The 27,117-nt window shown below is 38.0% G+C and overlaps 2 protein-coding genes across 2 annotated transcripts in view; both read left to right on the top strand.

Moving 5' to 3' along the window:
• Positions 1-27,043, top strand: LOC124284742 (gastrula zinc finger protein XlCGF8.2DB-like). Its single transcript, XM_046720846.1, has 3 exons — positions 1-768; positions 1,106-1,179; positions 26,878-27,043. The coding sequence occupies exons 1-3, from the start codon at positions 1-3 to the stop codon at positions 27,041-27,043; spliced, it is 1,008 nt and encodes a 335-aa protein (XP_046576802.1).
• LOC124284772 (gastrula zinc finger protein XlCGF8.2DB-like) overlaps positions 20,056-27,117 on the top strand; it is a 54,480-nt gene continuing 47,418 nt past the window's right edge. Inside the window, exon 1 of the mRNA XM_046720887.1 lies at positions 20,056-20,150. The gene's annotated coding sequence lies outside the window, so the exon portion shown is untranslated. The remainder of the gene's footprint in view (positions 20,151-27,117) is intronic.

Raw genomic sequence — 27,117 nt, 5'->3', positions numbered from 1 at the left:
ATGCAGAGTCACATGAAGATTCACAGTAGAATCAAGCCTCATCGCTGCATTGTGTGTGAGAAAACATTTACACGATCAGGTAGCCTGCAGAATCACATGAGGGTTCACAGTGGAATCAAGCCTCATCGCTGCATTGTGTGTGAGAAAACATTTACACAATCAGGTAACTTGCAGAATCACATGACGATTCACACAGGAATAAAACCACATGAATGTGCTGAATGCGGGAAGAAATTTTCACAGTCAGGTAACCTGCGGAAACACATGAAGATTCACGAAACACATAAAGATAGTGAAATCAAGCCTTATGAATGTGTTGAATGTGGGGGGAAATTTACACGTTTAGGTGGCCTCCGCAAACACATGAGAAATCACGAAGGAATCAAACCTCATCAATGCATATTGTGTGAGAAAACATTTACACAATCAGATGACCTTAAGCATCACATGGAGATTCACAGTGGAATCAAGCCTCATCAGTGCCTTATGTGTGAGAAAACATTTGCACAATCAGTTCATCTGCAGGCACACATGAGGGTTCATACAGGAATCAAGCCTTATGCATGTCTTGAATGTGGGAATAAATTTACAAACTTATATCAGCTGAAGGTACACATGAAGATTCACAGTGGAATCAAGCCTCATCAGTGCATCGTGTGTGAGAAAATATTTGCACGGTCAAGTAATCTGCAGCAACACATGAGGATTCACAGTGGAATCAAGCCTCATCAGTGCATTGTGTGTGAGCAAACATTTAGACAATCAGCTCATCTGAAGAGACACATGAGAATTCACACAGGAATCAAGCCTTAAGAATGTGTTGAATGTAGGAAAAAATTCGCAGTATCAGGTAACTTGGAAAAACACACGAGGATTCACATAGGAAGCAAGGCATATGAATGTGTCGATTTCCTGAAAGAAAATTACAGAATCAGGTAGACTGCGGAAACACATGAAAATTCACACATGTATCAAGCCTAATGAATGAGTTGAATGTGTGAACAAGTTTACAAAGCCATGTCAGCTGCACATTCACATGAAGAATCACATAAGAATTAAGCCTCATCATTGTTGTGTGCGTGAGAAAACATTAACACAATCAGGTTGCCTGCAGGAACACATGAGGATTCACAGTGGAATCAAGTCATATGATTGTGTTGAATCTGGGGGAAATTCACAGTGAAATCAAGCCTTTTTAATATGTTGAATGTGAGGGAAAGATTTACGCAATCAGTTCTTCTGCAGGCACACGCGAGGATTCAAACAGGAATCAAGCCTTAAGTACGTGTTGAATGTGTGGAATGAAGCAGTAAAGACTTTTCGCTGTGTTGGGCATGGGAAAGGATGTACACCTGGAGGTGCCCTGCAGAAACACATAAGGATTCAAAGTGGAATCATGTGTGATGATTCTGAATATCAGTGTTGTGATCGACATTTTTTTTCTTTTAAGGATAAGAATGGTATAAAATCCAAAATCTATGACAATTACTTTTTAAATATTTACGCCATTTCAAAATTGTATGTCTTGTAGAAAAAATTGTTGACAATATTCCCGATGTTGATTGGTTACATGACTATGACATCTTTTACAGCCCAGCAGTAAAATTGTCCGAGTTTGGTCGACTCTCTGGTGGTGTCTGGATATGTGTTGATCAATATCTCAGCAAATCTGATTTTGGCAATTTTATATTTATCAAATTCATAAAGTCGATATTTGCACACTGATATGTACATATATTCCACCAGCGTGTTCATCCCACAATGATAAGACTCACACAAAAATGTAGTCTTGATAATGTTGGTGAGTTTTTATTTGTCTTAGTTTAGAGATTCTCAAATAGTACTGTGTGGCGACATGAACGCTCGAACTGGTGAGAGTAACAACCCCCAAGTGATATCTGTTGATAATAGAAACGTCACCAACATATTCGATGACGAGGAGGATGTCCCTAATATTGATAGACATTTGTTATCCATTTCAGTTATTTAATGTGATGGTAAAGTGTTTAGAGATGAGCAAGGTGAATATTCTTTTGTCAGACAACATGGCTGTAGTGTAATGATGATTTTTATTTCATTTTAATTTTATTCTGTCAGTCGCTCTAAATAGTGGTACTCTTTACGTAGTGCTGGCCTGAAAGGGAGAATGTATTCGATTTTAAAAGTATTGTGTACCAACGTCAAAGCTTGTGTAGTTGGGGTGATGATAGGGTATTGATAGACCGATTTTTTTCGAATGACCCATTTGCTTAAGACAAGGATGCATTGTGAGTCCAATTCTGTTTTCACTCTTTATCGATGAATTGTACTACGACATTAGCGCAGTGGGTAAGCATGGCTCCCACATGTTTCCAGATCATTTTGAACCTTTTATGCTTTTATTTGCTGGCAACGTAGTTCTTTTATCAGAATCTGTAGTTGGTCTCCAAACTCAGTTGAATATTTTGGAACGTTATACTAAAACATGGGATTTATAAGTTAATCTAGATACGTCTAACGTTGTTATGTTTAGAAAATGTTGGCGGATATCTTCTAAAGAAGGATAGTCCTTTGTTAACCAACCTTTAATTGTCACTGATCATTATATACTTATCTTGGTTATGTCATAGTTCTAAAATGCGTCGAGGCGGTGGGGTAGTCTAATGGTTAAAGCACTGGCTCGTCACGCCGAAGCCCCTGGTTCGATTCCCCACATGGACACAATGTGTGACGCCCGTTACTGGTGTCCCGCGCCGTGGTGTTGCTGGAATATAGCTAAAAGCGGCGTAAAACCAAACTCAGTCTAAAATGCGTCACAGTTTCCTCAATCTTATATGAATAATTATGACTTTATAAAATAGTACTGAACAGCATATGTTGTATATTATACTCAATAGTGAGAATAATAAAGGCTGTCTTAGTTAGTGTTGACCTTCGTTTTCCAGGTTGGAGGATAATTAGCATTCTGTGTTAAGCTTTAAGACTACAGGCATGGTCCGTCCCAAGTCTATAATCCGTTAGTGTCGATAACGCTCGTCTTGATTGCCACGTTTACTTGATAAGGTTTATGCACTAATCGTCACTCATGAAATGCACCGAATAAAGACTGGCCACTAATAGATGCTTCTCTTGGTTATTTGAAGGTGTTGCGGTCCTAAGCTAATTCCCCAACAACTAATTCTAGGTATTATAGTTTCCTAGACCAAACATAAATCTTAAAAAGCTTATTTCATGTAAATGTAATTAAAAATCGTAGAGGAAATCCTCGATTTCCGGCACAACACCAAGTAACTACAGACAGAAGCTGAGAGGCCAAGAGCCAAGGTCCTTGCTGACCACCCTGCTCAGTCCTGTTTCAGTCCATCACTCACAATCACCACCTATCCTCGTGTCTCCGACTGTCATCCTTCGACGACACCTGCAATTATGTTGACATCAACAACAACAATTTGACATGTCAACACTAATATGTCAAGTATGCCACATGGGAATCTTGAGGAGTTCTCTCTAGCTGCAAATGGTCAGAATTGGCTGCAGAACATATTTAAACTTTTCGAACTTTTACTCCTTCAATGATGAACGCAAATGCAAACTTACCATTTCAAACCATATCATTATATCGCGTGTGGGAAAACATTGCACAAACAACTTATTTACAGAGACACATGAAGATTCTCAGTGGAATGAGTGAGTGAGTGAGCGAGAGAGTGAGTGAGTTTAGTTTTACACCACACTCAGCAATATTCCAGCTACATAGTAGCGGTCTGTATATAATCGAGTCTGGACCAGAGAATCCAGTGATCAACAGCATGAGCATCGATCTACGTAAATGGGAACCGATGACATGTGTCAACCAAGTCGGCGAACCGAACCACCCGATCCCGTTAGTCGCCTCTTACGACAAAAATGGGTTACTGGAGATAAATTCTAACCCGGATCTTCACGGGTTCACAGTGGAATGAAACCTCATCAGTGCATTGTGTTTGAGATAACGCTTACATATTCAGAAACACATAAGGATTAACATTCGAATTAAGCCGTTTGAATGTGTTAAATGTGGGAAAGAATTTACACTATCAGGTACTCTTCAAAAACACATGAGGATTCACAGTGGAACCAAACCTTATCTGTGCATTGTGTGTGAGAAAACGTTTACACAATCACACCATGTGCAGATACACATGAGGATTCACACAGGAATCAAGCCTTATGAATGTATTACAGTGCATATATACCCTTATACTTTTTATATTTTGCGCAAATTTTTGTTCACAAAGGAAATCAGTATAGGTGCAATTCGATGTGCATAGTCTGTCTTGTTTATAGCCCGCATGTTCACGCAGCAGTAGGCAATTAGCAAACGCGTACACGCCAACCTTAAACTAATTAATCAAAGATGAAGTTAGTGGGCTGTGTCAACTCCGGCCTTTCTTCTCGGGTACATCCCTTGGTCAAGCACAGTTAAGTAGTCCCATCCCAGCAGGAGCATGTCTACCACCAACTAAGCCGTAATTGAAAATGAACTTTTGTTGAACAAGATCGAGATTACCATCATGCCATCCTCTTTGTCCTGTCGTAAATGCCACGCTGACTGTGGCTACATCATAAACAAAATCAAACCTTGTTAGGTAATCATCTTCTTACCACCTACCTCGTGTAGTATACTTTGTCAGCATAGGGTAGATAACGCATATGGAAACTTCAACTGCATAGAAACTTGATAATGACAAACTCGTGGAACTGTGGGTTATAAAATCCTGGGTTCTACCATCTCAGGCACACTTGCTTGAATAAACCGAGGAACTCACAGCTCTCTCCTTTCTTGTTTCAAGGTAAGAAACATTTTAACTTTATTCTTGTTTATGTCTAACTTGTTATTTCTTTGTAATTATTGTCTAGAAAATGTTTGAAACATTCCTACGATATTGAAGCACTTTTAGAAATACCTACCATTGTAAATGCTAGTTCTCGATATATACAGGGATATTTATTTATGCACATTGCGTCGTGGGCTCCTCAAGTTTATGTTTTTCATGTACAAACGAATGCTTCTGTTCTATGTCTATATCCCCAGTGTTTGTTTAGTTTTATTCATTTGCGTGTTAGATCTGTACATACAGGTTAGATTCTCGTCTCGTAGCCTAGATTACTAGATAGCTTAGTCACAAAAACAGTTCCGAGAGTTTACACGATTATGTCGAGCTATGAGGAATTTGTAGGCAGATCAGTTATTCCGTATTTTACGATAGTCCGCCGATCAAATAATATTCGAGTAGATGTCCTGCAGATACGTGCTCACAGAATAGGTTGCAACAGCCAAACATTGTATTTCACCAACATGAAAAGTATTTGAATAATGATAGTAAAGCTCCGTTCCCCGTGCAATGTATACCGTACAGAACAGTTTATACGCGAATAACACCGAGGCGATGCCGTGCAGTTCAGGATGCCCACGGTGGTCACGGTGGTAAGTCTGCATTCCCAGTGTGCAATTTCGCTATATTTCATTGACTCACAACGCCTACAAGATGTTTCAAAATAAACATAAAAATACAGTTGAAATTCCTATATGCGTTTCTTTTTTTGGAGAGTATATATTCTAGGTCATGGCTTAACTCCGTATATGTCGAAATTGCACGTTGCCAATAGCAACATCACCGTCGAAATACATTTACCGTAGTCACCCAAATAATTCAGGATGGTACAAAGTAGTAATACACCAGCTAAAACTATATCGTCTGTCTCCGTAGTTACACATATTTATATCACTCTCTAGTTCCACTTACCGTATCTACCGAAATTATTGTATTGAGAAAATTAATGTTAACATTACAGTTAGAATGCGTACAGTCAGTACCGGAGTTAAATGGTATATGTAAAATCTGAGTACCTTGAGCCGTTTACCGTACTTGCTCAATGCATGTATTTTTATAACTGAAATTTACTTACACTAGTCGTGAATCGTTACCGTAGTTAATGCATTAAGCGCGACATACCGTAATAATCATAAATTCCTACCGTAGTAAACGCAATAGGCACTACATACCGTAATTGTCATAAATCGGTGCCGTAGTTTACGCATTAGGCGCGACATAACGTAATAGTAATAAATCCGTACAACAGTTAAAGAACTAGGCACTACATGCTGTAATTAAACCGTTGGGCGCTCCACTCAGTACTTGTCCTCTGCAATTGCTGTTGATGATTAATTTATCCGTCAGGTTATGTTATTCATCAGTACCGTAGTTAATCAAGGAAATGTTGTATTATTTGTATTATGCTTCTGTAAGTAGTTACCATACAAACCCTGTTGTACCACACATTGCTTGTATTACCTGACTTAGATATAAATTGTATTAGGATATCATGTTCTAAGCACTGTACTGAGTCATAGACACGTAATAAATACAGGTTAAATTTATAACAACAAAAATAATAATATATAAAATATATATGTTAACTTTTCAACTCTATTTTCGTTGGGGTCGGAATGCTTACTTCTGACAACGACAACGTATAGACACAATCACGAGCGGTTATACACCCCGAGAATAAATCCGATTGTTACATTCGGTGACGGAAAGTATAAACAATTCGGTAAGAATGCATTACACTGGTCACTTTCCGCCATGTTCTTTTATTTGCAGCTTCAGTCAATTTATGTTATTTTCAAGCATTATTTTGAGAGGGTTCACATGCATTGCACCCGACACCTACCTATCATATTAACCCCAAACCCCTCAAAATGATCCTAAAACCTGAAATATACTGACCGAAGCTGCGATTAAATGGTATTTGGTATGATGCATTCTTACCTGAGGGGTTTAGGGTTAGGGACTTTATGCAATACGGTAGGTACGTGTTCGGTGCAATGCACGTGTACCAGAAATTCAACAGCGCCATATTCGTTCACACGTCGACTCCCTGTTGTCACACACTCGTATGCATAATACACAGAACTAAATGGCCATGCATTTCATAGCACAACGTCTTTCCATATCCGTAGGAAGCATAAACATAAATTGTGTGTATATTATTTTTCACCGATCATGGTTATATGACCCGACATTTCGTTACAAAGACAAGCATACATGTATATCGTTGAAAAACATATGATTAAAACTTGTCTCCCAACGAAGTGTTCGTTTGCTGGATTTAAATAGGTGTTTAATGATAGGGTGTGTCATTCCTTATGATATCTGCCATCTGAATGAGATTGATATGGAAAGGTATATTTTTGATAGATCTAACTATGTTCACAGGAAAACATATATGAATTATTTCAATGCAGTGTTTTCAAACTATGCTTGTGCTTATGACAATATTTGGGCTAAATATTGGGGAAATAATGTTCGAATATATTCATTGCTTTTAACCACTTTTACACAATGATGTAGATCACCCGTACAGCGCTTTGCAATTCATCTATTTGCTTCTTTGTTTTGACAGGATGATGGATTACTCATAGCCCTTAGATATGTAACATTAGTAAAAGTATGGCTATTAATCTGCTGAATACAATTCATTGTGAGGCTATGGAGAGGATAATCATTGGTATTTTCCATACTGGATACTGAAAATCACTCTGCTAAGTAGTATATAGTGTGTTGTGTATCGGAAGACATTTTTACAGTATCGGGTTTGTTATCATGCTACTTGGCATACCATCATACTGTGTATGGTCCCTACCCTAGGTGTTATAAGAGTGTGACAATGTTTCTTATGTTTACAGTGAACATAACATCCACAGGTTAATGATGGAAGTTGAAAGCAATCCGCAGAATCCTTTCTGTCACTGAAACCAATGAAATTTGTAAAGGGGCTTGCTGGAAACAGGAGATCTCAAGAAAGATATTTTATTGACACCTTGGAAACAGGTGATCTCAAGGAAGAACCCATTATCGGAACTCTGGCGATCTAATGAAAGATCAATTTATTGGAACCCTGGAAATATGTGAAACAATTGTGGTCCAACAAGGCAGTCTCATACATATAGTGAGTGCAGGAAAGCATTTTCTAAATCAGATGACTTGAAACAAATCTCTATCATAGCGGAGCCTTATCAGCATGTTGAATATCGGAAAACATTCACACTTTCAGCTACTCTTGGGAAACATGTGGAAAAACGTTTTCACAATCAGATAATCTGCAGGCACATATCAGGAATGTTGGGAAAAATAACACAATCAGGTACACTTTAGAACCACATAGGAAGTCTCAGTGGAATCAAACCTCATCAGTGCATTGTGTTTGAGAAAACATTTACACGATCAGGTAATATGCAGAAACACATGCAGATTCACAGTGGAATCAGGCCTTATGAATGTGTTGAATGTGGAAATAAATTTACACGATCGGGTAGCCTGCAGGAACACATGCTGGTTCACAGTGGAATCAAGCCTTATGAATGTGTTGAATGTGGAAAGACATTTACACGATCGGGTAGCCTGCGGTATCACATGATGCTTCACAATGGAATCAAGCCTCATCAGTGCATTGTGTGTGAGAAAACATTTACACAATCAGGTAGTCTGCAGAAACACATGTTGGTTCACAGTGGAATCAAGCCTTATGAATGTGTTGAATGTGGAAAAACATTTACACGATCGAGTAGCCTCCATGATCACATGCTGGTTCACAGTGGAATCAAGCCTTATGAATGTGTTGAATGTGGAAAGACATTTACACGATCAGGTTGCCTGCAGAGTCACATGAAGATTCACAGTGGAATCAAGCCTCATCAGTGCATTGTGTGTGAGAAAACATTTACACAATCGGGAAATCTGCGGAAACACATGCAGATTCACAGTGGAATCAAGCCTTATGAATGTGTTGCATGTGGAAAAACATTTACATATTCAGTTAGCCTGCAGAATCACATGAAGATTCACAGTGGAATCAGGCCTCATCAGTGCCTTATGTGTGAGAAAACATTTGCACAATCAGTTCATCTGCAGGCACACATGAGGGTTCATACAGGAATCAAGCCTTATGAATGTCTTGAATGTGGGAATAAATTTACAAACTTATATCAGCTGAAGGTACACATGAAGATTCACAAAAGAATCAAGCCTCATCAGTGCATCGTGTGTGAGAAAATATTTACACGGTCAGGTAATCTGCAGCAACACATGAGGATTCACAGTGGAATCAAGCCTCATCAGTGCATTGTGTGTGAAAAAACATTTACACGATCAGCTCATCTGCAGAAACACATGAGGATTCACACAGGAATCAAGCCTTAAGAATGTGTTGAATGTAGGAAAAATTCGCAGTATCAGGTAACTTGGAAAAACACACGAGGATTCACATGGGCAGCAAGGCATATGAATGTGTCGAATTCTTGAAAAAGAATACAGAATCAGGTAGACTGCGGAAACACATGAAGATTCACATCGGAATCAAACCTTATAAAAGTGTTGAATGTGGGGGGAATTTACACGTTCAAGTGACCTTCAAAAAACACATGAGAATTCACACAGGATTACAAAATCAGATAACCTTCTGAATCACATGCTGAATCATAGTGAAGTCAAGCCTTTTGATTGTTTTGAATGTGGGGAAAGATTTACGCAATTCACTTTTCAATCAAGCAGTGGGGACTTATCACTGTGTTTGGTTTGGGAAAGGATGTACTCCTGCAGGCTCCCTGAAGAAACATATAAGAATGCCCGTCAAAGTAGAATCCCATATAGAACAAACTTTATGGATAACAACTTCTTTTATTCGTGAGTGCGACGTTTTGATACAGATTCTTGTACCGTTGTCAAGCATAATGGAACACGAAGAAGGGGAAAGTGTATATATACTGGATGTAACAATGCAACAAAGAAAACAACATAATGAACATAATTGGCTAGGCATAGAGCTGAAGAAGCCAGAGAGTAGACAAAGGACAGGCATGGAAGCCAATGGTGTGCAAATGATAATGAGATGTTTATACAGCAGGGTTTATTCAGTAGATTGGGCTTGGTGGATGAGTGCATCATAAGCGGATGGAATGAAGTATCCTTGGTCTTGGTTGATGGTGGGCTTTTGGCGTTTGATGTGGATGGCTTCGGTGAGCTTACGTTTAGTGAATCCCGTCTAATGATTCTGAAAATCAGTGTTGTGATGGATCTTTTAACTTTCTTTTCTGGAATGTGAATGGTTTAAAATCCAAAATCTATGACAATGACTTTTTAAAATTATTTACGCTAAACAGTAAAACGGTCCGAGTATGATCGACTCTCTGGTGGTGTCTGCGTATGTGTTTCTCAATCTCAGCAAATCTGATTTTGACAATGGTATATGTATCAAATTCACTAGGTCGATATTTGCAAACTGATGGAGATATTAATTTGATATGTAAATATATTCCACCAGCGGCTTCATCCTACTATGATAAGACTCACACAAAAATGTAGTCTTGATAATGTTGGTGAGTTTTTATTTGTCTTAGTTTAGAGATTCTAACTGTGTGGCAACATGAACGCTCGAACTGGTAAGATTAACAACCCCAAGTGATATCTGTTGATACTAGAAACGTCACCAACATATTTTATGACGAGGAAGATATCCCTGTTGAGGCATGTCTGTAGTGTTAATGATGATTTCATTTGTTCACCTGATATATCTGAATATACATTTGTATAAGTATTGTGGATATATCATCGATTAGATTCCGATCATCTGTCTTTGAAGCTGAAATGTTAAATTCTGAAAATGAACATGACTAAAGGTAAATCAACAACGGATTCACCTCAAATGCAAAAAAACCCAATTATTGATTATTGTTGGAATGAGTCTTTATGTAACTTATTAAGGAAATCTCCAAGAGAGAATATGTTATTAGACGGTGTTAATAAAGCTGACTGTCATGTAGAAGATGACATTATGATTTTGTAAGTATGCATTTAGATTCTGCCAGATGTATGAAGAAGCATGTACCGATCGCACCAACGTGAACAATCCACCTTTAAATGCTGAGTGTAAGGCTGCACGATGGGTTTCACGAAAATCTCTAGACATTTAAACTTAAACGTAACGGTAATATCAATAGAGAAGAATGTATTGTAAATAACGAAACAGATACAAAAAACTGCTGTAGAAGATTTAAATCGGACGTAAGTAAAGGAAATGTTGAAAACTCAACATTGCAACTAAAAGTTCAGAGTCATTTTGAAAACAAATAAGATGCTAAAAATATGACCCACACCAAAAAATTTAATTCCGTATGCGGAATGGTTAAATCATAATTTAAACATGTGTTTCATAATGATTCTGTTTTAAATGATTCTGTTGATAATTTTTCTGTACAAGATGATGCAGCACCATGATATATTTTATCTGAAGATATGTCAGATGTCGACCCACTTGTATTAGATTCACACAAAACAGATAATGACATTTCAGAAGCGTCATTGCATTTGAAAAACGGAAAATCAGCTGGTCTAGACCTCGTCGTGGTGGAATTGCTTACAGTTTGTTATTATGCCCTTTTGGAATAAGTGTTTTATTAAGTGTTTTTAAAATTGCATTTTCACCCATTGTCGGGCACAATATATCATTGTTCCCTTACATACAAAAAGTGCTCCCGATAATTATAGAGGGATTTCCCTAAAGAGTATTTAAGGGTAACGTTTGTACACCTAAATAGCACACTTGCTAAATGGCCAAATGGTTTTCTCACACACAATGCACTGATGAGGTTTCATTCCCCTGTGGACACGTGAAGATCCGGATTAGAATTCATCTTCAGTAACCCATTTTTGTCGTAAGAGGCAACGAACGGGATCGGATGGTCAGGCTCGCTGGTTTGGTCGACACATGTCATCGGTTCCCAATTGCGGAGATTGATGCTCATGCTGTTGATCACTGGATTGTCTGGTCCAGATCGATTATTTACAGATCTTCGCCATATATACTCTGCTTTGTGCGGCGTAAAACTAAACTCACTCACTCAAAAACACATGATGATTCACAGTGGAAACAAGCCTTATCAGTGCACTCTGTGTGAGAAAACGTTTTTCACAACCCCACCATCTGCAGATACACATGAAGATTCACAAAGGAATCAAGCCTTATGAATGTGTTGTACACTTTCAAATACTCTACAGAACCACATGAGGATTCACAGCAGCAAGCAGCGAAAACGTATCATTGTGTTTAGTTTGGGAAAGGATGAACACCTACAAAAACACTTAGCCATTCAATGTAGAATCACCTCTTAACATTAGGTTGAATGCGGGAAAACATTTACACTGTCAGATACTCTTAGCCAGTAAACACTTAAGAGAATTCGCAGTAGAGTCAACTGATTGTTGAGTTTTAGTGTTATGTATACATAGCAAAGTGTCAGCTTGATACAGTTCTCCAGTGGTAACTTGTGGCAGTTCACCGCATACAGTCTAAACTTACATAACTTGGAGAAGGTGAAACACAACAACTATGTGTTAAGACACATATCTTTAATGAGTATTCCACTGCTTGTACAAGACTGCCATTGTACCTTTCCATTTTATTGAGTGAGTGAGTGAGTTTAGTTCTACGCCCCTTTTAGCAATATTCCAGCAATATCCCGGCAGAGGACACCAGAAATGGGTTTGTCACATCGTGTCCATGTGGGGAATTGAACCCGGGTCTTTGGATCGGCACTAGCGAACACTTTAATCACTAGGCTACCCCGCAGCTTCTATTGCGTATAGTATGAATACAGTACACAAATGACATGTGTGTTATAAATGATGTGTGTGACAAATGATGTGTGTGATAAATGATGTGTGTGACAAATGACGTGTGTGTGTGATAAATGATGTGTGTGACAAATGATATATGTGTCAAATGATATATCTGACAAATGACTTGCGTATGTCTACAAATTAATATTATCTTTATAATTTAATTTGAAGGAAATTGGCAGAATGAGTGGAGAAAGAAGGGGTATTTTGATCTGCGTTTTTCATTTTTGTAATAATTAGATATGTGTGGTGTGTGTACTTGTGTGTGGGCGTATGTGTGTCTGTGTGTATATGTTTTTTATGTGTGTGTGTTTAAGTTCATGTGTATATGTCTAAGTGTTTATATGAGTGTCTGTATGTCTGTATTGCAGAAAAAGCTCTGAACACCACACAGTTGACATGGTTAACCAACATAACATGTGTAAAAAAAAACCTACTCTCATAGATATGATTTACTGAGAAGTATTTATAATCATTCCAATGTTTAGGTTATTTGGGTAGGATAATCACGAAGTAGTTCCATCATCCGAGATCCATCATCCAGTAGCTCTCCCCTCTGTCAATCATCACCTAGTAGTTCCATCATCCAGTAGTTCTCCCCTCTGTCGATCATCCTCCAGCAGTTCCAACAACCGTCGACGATCATCACCCAGTAGTCCCCCCCTCCCACTGTCAATCATCACCAAGTACTCACACCCACTGTAGATCATCCTCTTGTAGTTCCAACAACTGTTGATGTCTAGGCATGTATAATGCCAATTGTTTTATGATAATACAAACTGGTGTAGAAAAGTGGGAAGAAATGTCAGACAATTGGACTAATCTTTCTACATATTTTGAAAATGGTGTTTACTCTATCCAGCACACACTGCAACAATGGAATTCAGTTATTTTGTGAGTACAGGAAAGAAACCTACATTTATTGTCTTAAACAGTTTTGGGGCGGTGGGGTAGTGTCTGCTCGTCAGGCTGATGACACAGGTTTGATTACCCACATGGGTACAATGTGTAAAGCCCATTTCTGGTGTTACCTGCCGTGATATTGCTACAAGCGTGGTAAAATCATAAGGACTGATTCACTTAAACAGTTTTCTTGTATAGATAACAAAGACATAAAATGCACAAAAATATAATGACTACCAACTTGCCTAAATGACATATATTTGTAGTGTGTATATACAATGACCACGTGTCGAACACAAAGGGCGTACACAGCATCAATTCAGAAAATATAACTGTCAATGAATCCAAGACAATCTGTGTCAATGACATGTTAAGTTTACCTTTACATTTACCTGCTAAATCTCCTTCAACATGTAATACAAGCTATGACTGGACGAAGTGTTTTGCAACATGCCAAACATGACTGGACCATGGGGCCGTTGCTAAGACTACCTTACGTCTATGTTAAGGTATGGAAGTTACGGTCACCTTAGCGCTAAGATCGCTTTGTACAACGGCACCCATGTGTCCTGCAACCTGTGAAATATAACTGGACCTAGTGTCCTCCAACATATTAAGCATAACTGGACCATGTGTCCTGTAACACGTGAAACATGGCTGGACGAACATATGAAACATCACAGGAGTATGTGTCTACTATGTCCTGCAACCTGTGAAACATGACTGGACCATATGTCCTGCAACAAGCGAAACATCACTGGAGTATGTGTCTACTATGTCCTGCAACCTGTGAAACATGACTGGACCATATGTCCTGCAACAAGCGAAACATCACTGGAGTATGTGTCTACTGTGTCCTGCAACCTGTGAAACATGACTGGACCATATGTCCTGCAACAAGCGAAACATCACTGGAGTATGTGTCTACTATGTCCTGCAACCTGTGAAACATGACTGGACCATATGTCCTGCAACAAGCGAAACATCACTGGAGTATGTGTCTACTATGTCCTGCAACCTGTGAAACATGACTGGACCATATGTCCTGCAACAAGCGAAACATCACTGGAGTATGTGTCTACTATGTCCTGCAACCTGTGAAACATGACTGGACCATATGTCCTGCAACATGCGAAACATCACTATGTGCTTTGCAAGTGAAAATCTGACGGAGATTGAACTTTTTACACTGTGTAATGAGTTCAACAGCTTGTCAATAATCACAATAATTAATACGAATGTAAAGTCAATGTAAAATCATTTTGATTTAAATTAGATTAACTTCAACAGATCAGAACTGAAGGAGGAAAGAGAAAGTTCAAATTACAGCAATCATTATTGAAATGTATAGTACAACGTATAAACAACATAGTCCAAATAGAGATGATATCTGCAAGTGTTTTTGACACTGCTTGGAACAATCAGCCACAGTATGACAGATGTTTGAAAGGTTTGCAAATATTATACACATGCTAAATATGGTAAGACCTTTCTTAAATGTTTGATAAAATGGTATTGTGTGGCTTCTCTGAGGTTTCTACAGATATCAAATAAAAAGATGTTCCCATATTCAAACAGCAGTGAATGGGTTTATGATAGAAGACTGAGGGTGACTGAGTTCTGTTTGATTAGAATATATATCCATTCTGTTTCAATATTGCGGTCCTTTATCGTTGACTTAAGACCGTTAAATGTAATTTAAAAACCGATCGAGTCAGAGGCGGATAATGAAACACAGAAGTATGTTGACAACCGATACAGATGACGCATATTTCTACATCTATCAGGTGAAAACACACACATGTAATTTGGCTACAGTACAGTTTGATGTGTTATATTGCGCATGAGGAGTTAATGGACTTGAGGATGATGTGCAGGTAAAGTGGTAATATTTTTTCTTTTACCAATTATTTTGTCATTGACTAAACGTTGTGACTTTGTGGTAGAAATAGTGGAGTGACTCCAGAATGTGCATCCTTCGAGAAGTAGTCAAATATCCGTGTCCATTCATAATGGTTTTCAGTCATGGGAGTAAACATCAAAGTTACCTCCTATCAGTGTATACCTCACATACGTGAAGAAATAGTGTGGAAGGTTTTCGGTGTGATATCAACAGGAGTAGACTGGCCGGTCAGATGTATGTCCGTTATAGATGTCAAGGTTAAGGTCACTGTAACCAAATCTATAGCAACAATTATGGTTTGAGAGTGTATGAGAGTTATACAACTCTTTGTAATTATTAGGGTAAACATTCAATAAATGTAGTGTTTACTGATACTTTTCACTCTCAAAGAAAAGAGACATAACTCAGCTACCCTTTGATTTCTTCCACTGTAACTCCGCTCACTTGCATTTACTGTAGAATAGGACAATACATATATATATATAGGAACTAGTTCCTTGAACAAGTTCCTTGATATATATATATAAGGCAAAGTATATATATATATATATATATAAAGAAAGTGATGAGAATACCGAGCGTACAGTAGTACATATATAAGAAGAAGTTTCTGAAATAATTACACAACACGGATCTTCTCCAACATGTTTCACTTTTATCTTCAGGGAGAAGTGATTACAGTTAAACGGATTATGTTATGACGTCAATTTGTCATGACGTCACAATGCAACTGTATACAAATGTTGTGACGCGGCGTTGCCATGACGTCACATTGGCGGCTTTATATTGACAGTACTAGTAGCACAATGAAAACAAGTATAATTCAGACACATTGCGTTACCTATTTAACGATGGACACAATTCTTTGATGAAAAAGTTTTCTTTAGCTTTACGCTGCATGGCGTCAGCAGTATTCATTTTATAGAAAGGGAATATTTTAAATTTTATTTCCTTTCCTGCTGCGCAATTGTCAATGTGAGCGCTTAAGGGGATGCACCTTGTTTTGGGGTCCTTAATCTGTTGTTTATGGACGCGCATTCTGTCCCTCAAGCACTCCGTTTGTCCAATGTATTCTTCATGACACCCTTGGCATATAATAACATAAATAATATGTTTTGCGGAGCAGTCCATGTTAGAGCGTACATGAAATAATTGTTTCCTGTTTTTGAACTTTATACATGAAGTTTCAAGTATATATTCACAAGTTCCACAATTTCCCCGTTTACATTTTGAGACACTGAATTCTGTAGGTTTAATACATGAGTCGAATGTGGCACTTGTCAATATGTGTTTTAAGTTACGGCTTTGGCGTATGTGTTGGAATACCATGGTTCTTCCGGTGGTATACTGTATAGATATATATATTGTGAAGATAAGTACCCAAGTATATATATATATATATATCTATACAGTATACCACCGGTAAGGCAAAGTATATATTTTTGGCTTTGGTTTTGAATATACACAGCGTAAAGCTAAAGAAAACTTTTTCATCAAAGAATTGTGTCCATCGTTAAATAGGTAACGCAATGTGTCTGAATTATACTTGTTTTCATTGTGCTACTAGTACTGTCAATATAAAGCCGCCAATGTGACGTCATGGCAACGCCGCGTCACAACATTTGTATACAGTTGCATTGTGACGTCATGACAAATTGACGTCATAACATAATCCGTTTAACTGTAATCACTTCTCCCTGAAGATAAAAGTGAAACATGTTGGAGAAGATCCGTGTTGTGTAATTATTTCAGAAACTTCTTCTTATATATATATATATATATATATATATATATATATATATATTCATACAGTATACCACCGGTAAGGTAGAGCAAAGTATATATATATATATATATTTCATACAGTATACCACCGGTAAAAGCAAAGTATATATATATATATTCATACAGTATACCACCGGTAAGGCAAAGTATATATATATATATATATGTTCATACAGTATACCACCGGTAAGGCAAAGTATATATATATATATATATTCATACAGTATACCACCGGTAAGGCAAAGTATATATATATATATTCATACAGTATACCACCGGTAAGGCAAAGTATATATATATATATATATATACAGTATACCACCGGAAGAACCATGGTATTCCAACACAAATGTTGGCATGAAAACTGTCCACGTTTCAGACTGTGATACTGCAAATATCCCACAATATAATACATATAGTATTGAAAGGTATCTTTGCTTTCTGGATATCTCGCACAAATGGTAGTAACTCATATTTCTACTGACGACACATACAACCTGACATCGGATGCCTATTTGCATTACAATCCAAGCTGTAGAATGACACACTGTCCAAAACCCACGATCCCTGAACAAGTCGGCGGCCAGTGTCTGTAATATGTGGAGCAAGACGTTTAGGGGAATATTTTTACTCCTTCATCATATTAAGAATATACTCACTCCTTCATCAGGTGGTGAATATACTCACTCCTTCATCAGGTGGTGAATATACTCACTCCTTCATCAGGTGGTGAATATACTTACTCCTTCATCAGCTGGAGGATATACTTACGTCTTCATCAATAAGAAAATACTCTGAAACGTGTTCCGTAATTGTACCCCTCAGTGTATATCACTTACGCTATCCTAAGACTCAATGAGAGATAGCTGTGTCCGTCCTCTGTATATACAGATACATACACATGACAGTTTAACTATCTAAACATATATCTTGGGAGGAAATGAATTCTAAAGTTACAATTTATCCTCAACTCATTCTTCTCTTTTAATCTGACATATTTACCTGTCGGGCTTAATAGCAGTTGTCACGTACGTTGGATCTGACACCTGGTGTCGTCACTGATTTTCAGTGATACACTCATATCATTTTCGCGGCTGTATTTTGCCTTACATCAACCGTAATTTCTTCTGAGGATTAATTAGACTGGGTATTCTTTTGCACTACCATTCTATGGTTTATGATTTTTGTTTTATGTTCTTGCGCTTGAGATGTTGTTATTTTCAACTTCGTGCGTATGTTTATCAGGTTATTGTTCAGTGTCTATAGAGTTATGTTGTAGCGATGAATATGTTTGACAACCTACTCCAAGCTAAGGAGGGGCGGTGGGGTAGCCTAGTGGTTAAAGCGTTGGCTCGTCACGCCGAAGACCAGGGTTCGAATCCCCACATGGGTACAATGTGTGAAGCCCATTTCTGGTGTTCCCCGCCGTGATGTAGCTGGAATATTGCTAAAAGCGGCGTAAAACCAAACTCAGTCAGTCAGTCAGTCCAAGCTAGGTTGCTTGGTTTTCTGTTTTTTTAACGCCGCACTCAGTTTCCCAGTAATATTATGACAGTCTGTAAATAATTGAGCCTGGACCAGACAAGTCAGTCATTAACATCGCTAGCTTCGATCTACGCAATTGGGATACGATGACGTGCATCAACCAAGTCAGCGAGCCTGACCATCTGATCCCGTTATCGCTTGTTACGACAAGCATGTGTTGCTGAAGGCCTGCTTCTAACACCGATCTTCACGGATTGTGTTTTCGGACACCAAAAGAGATTTATTATAATACATAATAAAACATCAACGTTTCAAAGTAAATAATTTTGTCACACAATTACGTGCAGAGATCCGTAACTGGTATTAAAACAAAGTTATACTAACGTTAGTGTATGTTTAGTCGTGTGATTCGCATTTATTACGTTCAAATAAAAAAACATAATGGTTAGATAGTTTCAACAATCGTTCCCGGGTGGTGGCGTAGCTTTAAGTATTCGCTCGTCATGCTGAAGATCCGGGTTCGATTCCTCACACGGGTACAAGGTGTGGAGCCCATTTATGAATTTCATCATCATGATGATTTGCTAATAACAAGATAAACAAACCCCGGCGCTGTGATGAACTGATTTTATACAAAAGGTGCGACGTAACGCTTCGTAAATAAGACTTGACACCTGAGGTTCGTTGGCTGATAAGGTTCCAGTTAGTGTATTGGATGTCTCCAATTTGAACCGGCCTACATTTGATCAGCAAGTGATTGAAAGCTTGAAATAATAATATGCAATCGACAAAGGTAAACTCCGCAAAACAAAATATTAACCATATAACCATCAAATGGGTGTTGTTAAAAATTCGTTATTCAACCTCAAAATTAAGAGTTAGCATCGGAAGGTCTAGTAAAAGTGTTCAAAAAGGTGTCCTAAGCATTGACCCGATATTTAGACACGTGATAAGTAAAGGTTAAATTCACAATAATAATACTAATATATAATAATATCTATGTTAACATTTCAACTCTATATTGTGCGTAGTTAACATCATAGTATTGATTTGGTGATAACTTTTCTCTAAACTCTATGTTGTGGCAAAGTGCTGGGTCCCAGCAGAGACCATATGGTCTCTGGTCCGAGTGAAAACGGACTGGCCCCGGCCTCTGTTGAGGTGTCAGCCTGGTTTTCTGAGTATTCAGCGCGGGCGCTACACAGCCTTTGCTGCGATGATTTAGCCGCCAGGGGACCAGGTCGTTGAGGAGAGTGGCGGGAATCCAGTCTTTCCTAAACTGGCTACAGACGCACTCACAACGGAAAATCTGCTCGTCATATTATAGCTTCATCATCCTGAAGGCGAGAGGTCGTACATAGTGGTGACACTTGAACGTAAGTAAATGCATTAGATTACAAATGGAATGCCTACAATGGTAGAGCATTCAGTACCATCTACACTTGGAGTTTGTCTAGTTTGTTGGTGATCGTCGATATCTATATGCAGGGAGAACAGAAGCTGTCTCCACTGTCGAGCATGCTCGGTGTTCAGGTCGGATGCGCTTCTCTGATCAAGCCAATGCTTCCTCCTGACGACGATTTTGTATCAACCGTATATTTACTATTATATCCCGGTGTAATGTAAATTCGCGGACATCTATTTTCGCGCACCTATCATTTCCGGGTTCACGCGGTCGCTACACATAAAGTCATGATGTCTGTTTCGTTGTGTCTTTGTTGAATAAGAACGAGATACTTGAGCATGGATCTTTATTCTTCGAGCCGTTACATCCCGAGTAGCGTTCCATGACGGGAGCCTTCGTTATTGACATTTAGGGGAGAATTAATTGTTTATCAGTAACGTCACAATGTCAGGGTTTGTGTTTGTAAGCATGAAGTCGTGTTCGTATTCCTGCTGTCACAATTTGGAAATCACAAGCTTCAAATGAAAGGGTTTTTTCCAAAGTTTTCTAGCAAATGTATGTTTATGCTTCTGCACTAATGCAAAAAATCGAGAGAAATATGAGCCATAAAAAATAGTTTTCTTTCATGACAGCACCAATGTACCGGTCGTCTGCATTCGTAAGTGGCAACCCTTAAAGGTCATGACCCCAGTAGGTGGGGTGTAGCCCAGGAAAAATAACTATGGAAGCCCATTTCAGAAACAATCTTTACAACTTGACAACTTTTCATGAACAGTTACCTAGTAAAAGCAATTATGACGACTTTATAAGATGAAATAAAATAGTTATAATTAATGAATTACGAAACTATGCTTGTGTTTGTTCAGTAAATGTCTCCAAAGTGATGAAGAATGTTTTTTTTTTGTAACTTTCATTCAAGATTACAGGAACTTTAGCGTTTTGTTCATTAAGATAGACAAAAGTAGACAAATTCTGAACATTTCTTAACAAAAACTTTCTTATCAGCATTGCGAGACATGAACTTCAATGTTTCATCGTTATCAGCTTTTGGCGTAAACTATTCGCCATGCTGTCTCGATATTAGCTATCACGAATATTGATGACTTAGCGCACAACTGACCTTGATACTGTTGTGGGCATGATGGCTTCGTCCCGCTATGATAGTGTCCAAGGCTTTTATAAACATTTTATATTGATAAAGGTTTGTATAATTGTTGATTTTCACGTGCCTTGTTAACTCTGCATACCGCACCGAAATGTGTTAGGTGTGCGAATATTGATTACGCAAGGTTATATAAAAGAATGAAGAACAGAATTATAGACACAATCACAGGCTGTTATACTCCATGACAACAAAGCTGTTTGTTAAATTCAGTGACGGAAAGCTGCAGCACTTCAGTAAGAATGCATTACACAGCCTTACACGACCCTTTTCACCGTATTCTATTATTCGCAGCTTCAGTAAATTTATGTTATTTTTATAGGCTTATTTTGAGAGGGTTCACATGCATTGCACCTGACACCTACCTATCATCATTACCCCAAACCCCTCAAAATGATCCTAAAAAACTATAATAAATTGACCGAAGCTGCGAATAAATGGTGTCTGGTATGGTGCATTCTTACCTGAGGGGTTAAGAATTAGGGACATTATACAATATGGTAGGAAGGTGGTCGTGTAATGCACATGTACATGTACCAGCAATTCAACAGTGTCATATGTGTCACATGTCTGTTCACTGTTGTCACACACTCGTACACATGATACACAGAACTGAATGGCCATGAATTTCATAACATAACGTCTTTCCATATCCATAGGAAGCATAATCATAAATTGTGTATGTATTAATTTTTTCCCGATCATGGCGATATGACCCGACATTTCATTACAAAGACAAGCATACATGTATATCGTTGAAAAACATATTTTTAAAACTTGTCTCCCAATGAAGTGTTCGTTTGCTGGATTTAAATACGCTCCACGTGTTTAATGATAGGATGTGTCACCCTTGATGATATCTGAGTGAGATTTATATTGAAAGGCATTAATTTTGATAGATCTAATTTTTCATATGAAGACATATTTGAATTATTTCACTGAAGTGTTTTCAAACTATGGGTGTGCTTATGACAATATTGAGGCTAAATATTGGGGAAATAATATTCGAAAAAAATTCATTTCATTTAATCAATTTTACACAATGATGTATATCACCTGTACAGCGCTTTGCAATTCATCTATTTGCATTTTTGTTTTGACAGGATGATGGAATACTCATAGCCCTTAGATATGTAACATTAGTAAAAGTATGGATATTAATCTGCTGAATACAATTCATTGTGAGGCTATGGAGAGGATAATTATACATCCCACCATTGGTATTTTCCATACTGACTATAGCCTGTTTCAGTAAGACACAGTTATCTGCCCCAAAGTTATCCCCCTTGAAACGCTCCAACTTCTGGAGCATTTCGCCTCACCGAAAATAGCATTTCGCCTCACCGAAAATGGTGGCCAATGACGCTTTGGCATGGTTGGTGGGTGAAACAACACACATTACCAAGCTTGAACTTCAGAACTACCCATGAAGTGGCAAGTTACCAACGTCGGGAAACAAGCTGAGCGTGTAAGAGCTGCTTATATTAATAACAAATACTTCAATTAAAATAATTCCTTTAATTATATTTAGATACACATAAAAATTGCTCATAACTACATAGGGCTGATTATACATGTTACAACTCTCAGGCAGTCAGATAATTATTCAGTCATCAAAGCAATGCCTGACCAATCAATGGATAATCAGGTAACTTCAGATTATTGAAAACATTAACCCTTAAAGTTAAACTTAAGAGTGCTACTATAGTTATTTGCACATGATGTGACAACTTATTTAAAAGAGCATCGGAGGTCAGTTTCGGCTGACTTGGTTGACAGACATCGGTTTCCAATTGCGCAATCGATGCTCATGCTGTTGATCACTGGATTGTCTGGTCAGACTTCGATTATTTACAGACCGCCATATATAGTAATATTGCTGAGTGAAACTAAACTCACTCACTCACTATTTAAAAGAGCTCCTGTGGTGAAGCTATTCTAAAGATGTTGCTTCTTGTATTTTTTGAAAACCTATGATGGTCGAACAAATGCTTCTTCTCAGCTCTTCTAAACAAATTGCCACATGATAGGTGGGTCCTATTGAAATCAACATGAAGAAGTTTTACACATGATCATTTGTAGCATGAGTGGATGATCATGGTGATGATGAGTGGATGATCATGGTGATGTAATCATGATGAGTGGATGATCATTTCCCAAGTAATCTTAATGGTTGCATGCTTTTCAGTGTTAATCATGTCATCCCATAATATAATGAATAATCAATTACTATCAATTTGAAAGTTTCGATTATCTCCCTTTAGCATGTTAAGTTAGTTTGTTGTTTTTTAGCATGTTTTCATGAAGCCCAATCTTGCCTAGATTGACTCATGTTGATAATTATATAAACTTGAAAAATTTCGTGAAATCATGTTAATCTACAGGTCAGGTAAGTGGTAATAATAACAGTTATCATTAAGAAAAGATGATATTTTCTGTCGATTCGTTTTCAACCAGTTTGACATAATAGTGATCAAAGGGTTAAATATAAGTGTTTGGATAGCCCTCAGTCACTATTTTGTGAAACCTGTTGAAAATGAAGTTTATAAGTATTATTTGATTGTATGTCATCAAATTATAAATACAAGACATGGGAATAACATGACGATTATTAAAGAATTCTGCAACATTAAACTTTTTTCAATCTGTAATTTGTTTTGTAGTTGGTTGAAAGCTGAATTAAATGTTTACAAATTCTGAAACCTATCATGTAGCAACATAAAACAGATTTAATGCATAATAGGTGGACACTATTGACATAGCTTTAGTGTTTCACAAGTGGTGGCTGAAGGTTACACAGTGCAGCACAAACAAAGAAAATCTTTGAAACTTGTTCGCTCTCACTGAGAGGAATAACACCTTGTAAGATTCTAAAGTTCTTGATTTGCTTCATGACCCTTTCAACATGTATTCTTAAATTTGCAATTCTTCTTGTGCCCTCTACCTCTCTGGCAGTAAATTTAAAGTTCTTTTTTGCCAACTCCATCTAAAAGTCCACTTTTCTCTGTAATTTGCTTGTCAGAAATATTACCATCCCAGAGATTGCTGACATAAGTTATAACTTCAGATGGACAAATTCTAATGAAAACCTTCCAAATCATGTGACTCTTGAAATCAGATACAGTTGATAAGGGACTTGGGGGGTTCAGTATACAGTTCAGTACAATCTATGATAACATGTGTTGTGGGACATCTTGACTATAATGATCTTGGCAAGTTCTGTTGCACAGTGTCTTGTCAAGGCCAGTAGATAAGGAAGTTCAGGCCATGGTACATCTTCTCAATCCATGAATTGACAATGGTGCTAACTGTTGAAGCAGAAACTTTAAACCACTTTGCTAAGTCTAAAACAAGAAGCCCTAAGCGAAGTCTGATAAATACCATGCAAAATTCATCTTTTAAGCTGAGTTTGTGTGGTCTGCCAAGATTACTAGTTGAACCATCATCTATCAGTTCATCCAAAAGTAAGTTGTCTGCACTTTTATCCGGTAGACCAGTGTAAAACATCATTTCTTCGTCTGTCAAATCATCTACAGTGAGCCAAGGCCTGTCGCTGTCATCTGTAGTTGTAAAGGCGAATGCACTTTCCTCTGTCTGTGTGCCTGTGGATACATGGGATACAAAACTGCTGCATGGGATGTCGGTTTGTGCGCTGGCATCTCTTACACATGGTGAAACTCCTACCTCCTGATGTTTGAAGTTAGTCGGGGTGCTGGGTTCAACCCACCCTCCATAGTCATGCATCAGTACCGATAACTCAAGGCGTGATAACGAGGCAGGAGAGCTGAGACCAGCAGCATCTGTATGCAGTGTTGGGCCATGTTCCTCTTGCTGTCCTCCCTGATGTTCTCTCAGGTCCAAATGTCTGTGTCCTGCAGCTGGAAATCAAATCGGTATATAATCAATGTTAAAATTTCATATATGTGACACATCATGCACATAAAAAGAAAATTATCAATTTGATGTTTTAAAAACTATTTAGGCCAGTCCAAATCTTAATAAAAATAACTCAACCCATCACCTCACTTACCACATATTTGGATCTATTGATTATTGAATTTAAAAACATTTTTTTTACGGCTATTAAAAACTAAAATTCAACTTCGTATTTTAGGAAGGACATTGAATGGTTTGTCATGTGGTGTGTTAGCTTTAACTGATAGTCAAATCGATATAATAATCAGCATGATCACTTTGAATATTTATGTTTGGTATCTAATGACTTTTTCTGTATTGATAGAATTTTCATTGCAATAGTGAACAGCTTTCATAAACGTAACTTTAAACTTACCTTGGTAGTTTTGAAGACTTTGTGTGCAAATACAGATGGCAGGTTTACTTCACGGATGGGCCCATTCCCTCCCTGGGGAAAATACACCTGCGGCCATGACCTTTATGTTGAAGTTCTTCTGACTGATTCTTGACAACCAATTACTTCTTAGCTTTCGATGTTTTGATGATTTACCGGATGGGAAACGATGTAAACTTACAGTCCTGCCATTAACTACTTTTCCACTGTAACTATGACAGCCAACAACACAACAATACGCCTTCCCAGACATACTGCCAAATTGCCAGCCTCAGTAAAGTGGTGCGCCCAACGCTCCGGAAGTGCCCTCCGCTGTGGAGCGCAGTGGTTTTCTGCTTTCACTTGATGGAGAGTTCTGACTTTTTCGGCACTTACTGCAAGAGGCTAATAAAATCACCCCGCTAAGTAGAATATAGTGTGTTGTGTAGGGGAAAACATTTTTATGGTATCATGTTTGTTATACTACTAAAATGTCAAGCCATTATATTGTGTATGGGCTCTACCCTAGATGCTATAGGAGTGTGACAACCTTTCTTATGTTTTCAGTAAACACCATAACATCCACAGGTTAATGATGGAAGTTGAAAGCAATCCACAGAATCCTTCCTGTCGCTGAAGCCAATGAAATCTGTTAAAGTGTTTGCTGGAAACAGGATATATTAAAAAAGATATTTTATTGACACCTTGGAAACAGGTGATCTCATAAATGATCTAGTTATTGGAACCCTGGAAATATGTGAAGCAATTGTGGTCCAACAAGGCAGTTTCATATGTGTAGTGAGTGCATGAAAACATTTTCTAAATCAGATGACTTGGAAAAAAATAATCTCTATCAAAGCGGAGCCTTATCAACATGTTGAATATTGGAAAACATTCACACTATCAGCTACTGTTTGGAAACGTGTAAAAACATTTTCACAATCAGATAATCTGCAGGCACATATAAAATTCTCTATCATGGCGGAGCCATATCAGAATAATTGCACAGATCGATGCTCATGCTGTTGATCACTGGATTGTCTGGTCCAGACTCGATTATTTACAGACAGTCTCAATATCGGCATGTTGAATGTAGGAAAACATTCACACTATCAGCTAATCCTGGGAAACATGTGGAAAACCATTTTCACAATCAGATACTCTGCAAACACACATCAGTATTCACTGTGGAACCAACCCTTACCAATGTGTTGAATGTGGGAAGAAATTACACTATCAGATACTCAGGAACCACATGAGGAGTCACAGTGGAATCAAATCTCACCAGTGCATTGTGTGTGAGAAAACATTTCCACAATCAGGTAGCCTGCAGAATCACATGAAGATTCCCAGTGGAATCACAGGTCAGCTAATCTTGGGAAATATGAGGAGAAATATTTTCACAATCAGATAATCTGCTGACACTGTGACACTGTGGAATCAATCCATACTCATGTGTTGAATGTGTAGAAAAACTCACAATCAGGG

The sequence above is a fragment of the Haliotis rubra genome, unplaced genomic scaffold, assembly GCF_003918875.1.
Source record: "Haliotis rubra isolate DU_JTF1 unplaced genomic scaffold, ASM391887v1 Scf344, whole genome shotgun sequence".
NCBI classification, from domain to species: Eukaryota; Metazoa; Mollusca; class Gastropoda; order Lepetellida; family Haliotidae; genus Haliotis; species Haliotis rubra.
The sequence above is the reverse complement of the archived record's forward strand: the minus strand, read 5'-3'. Positions and strand labels throughout refer to the sequence as shown.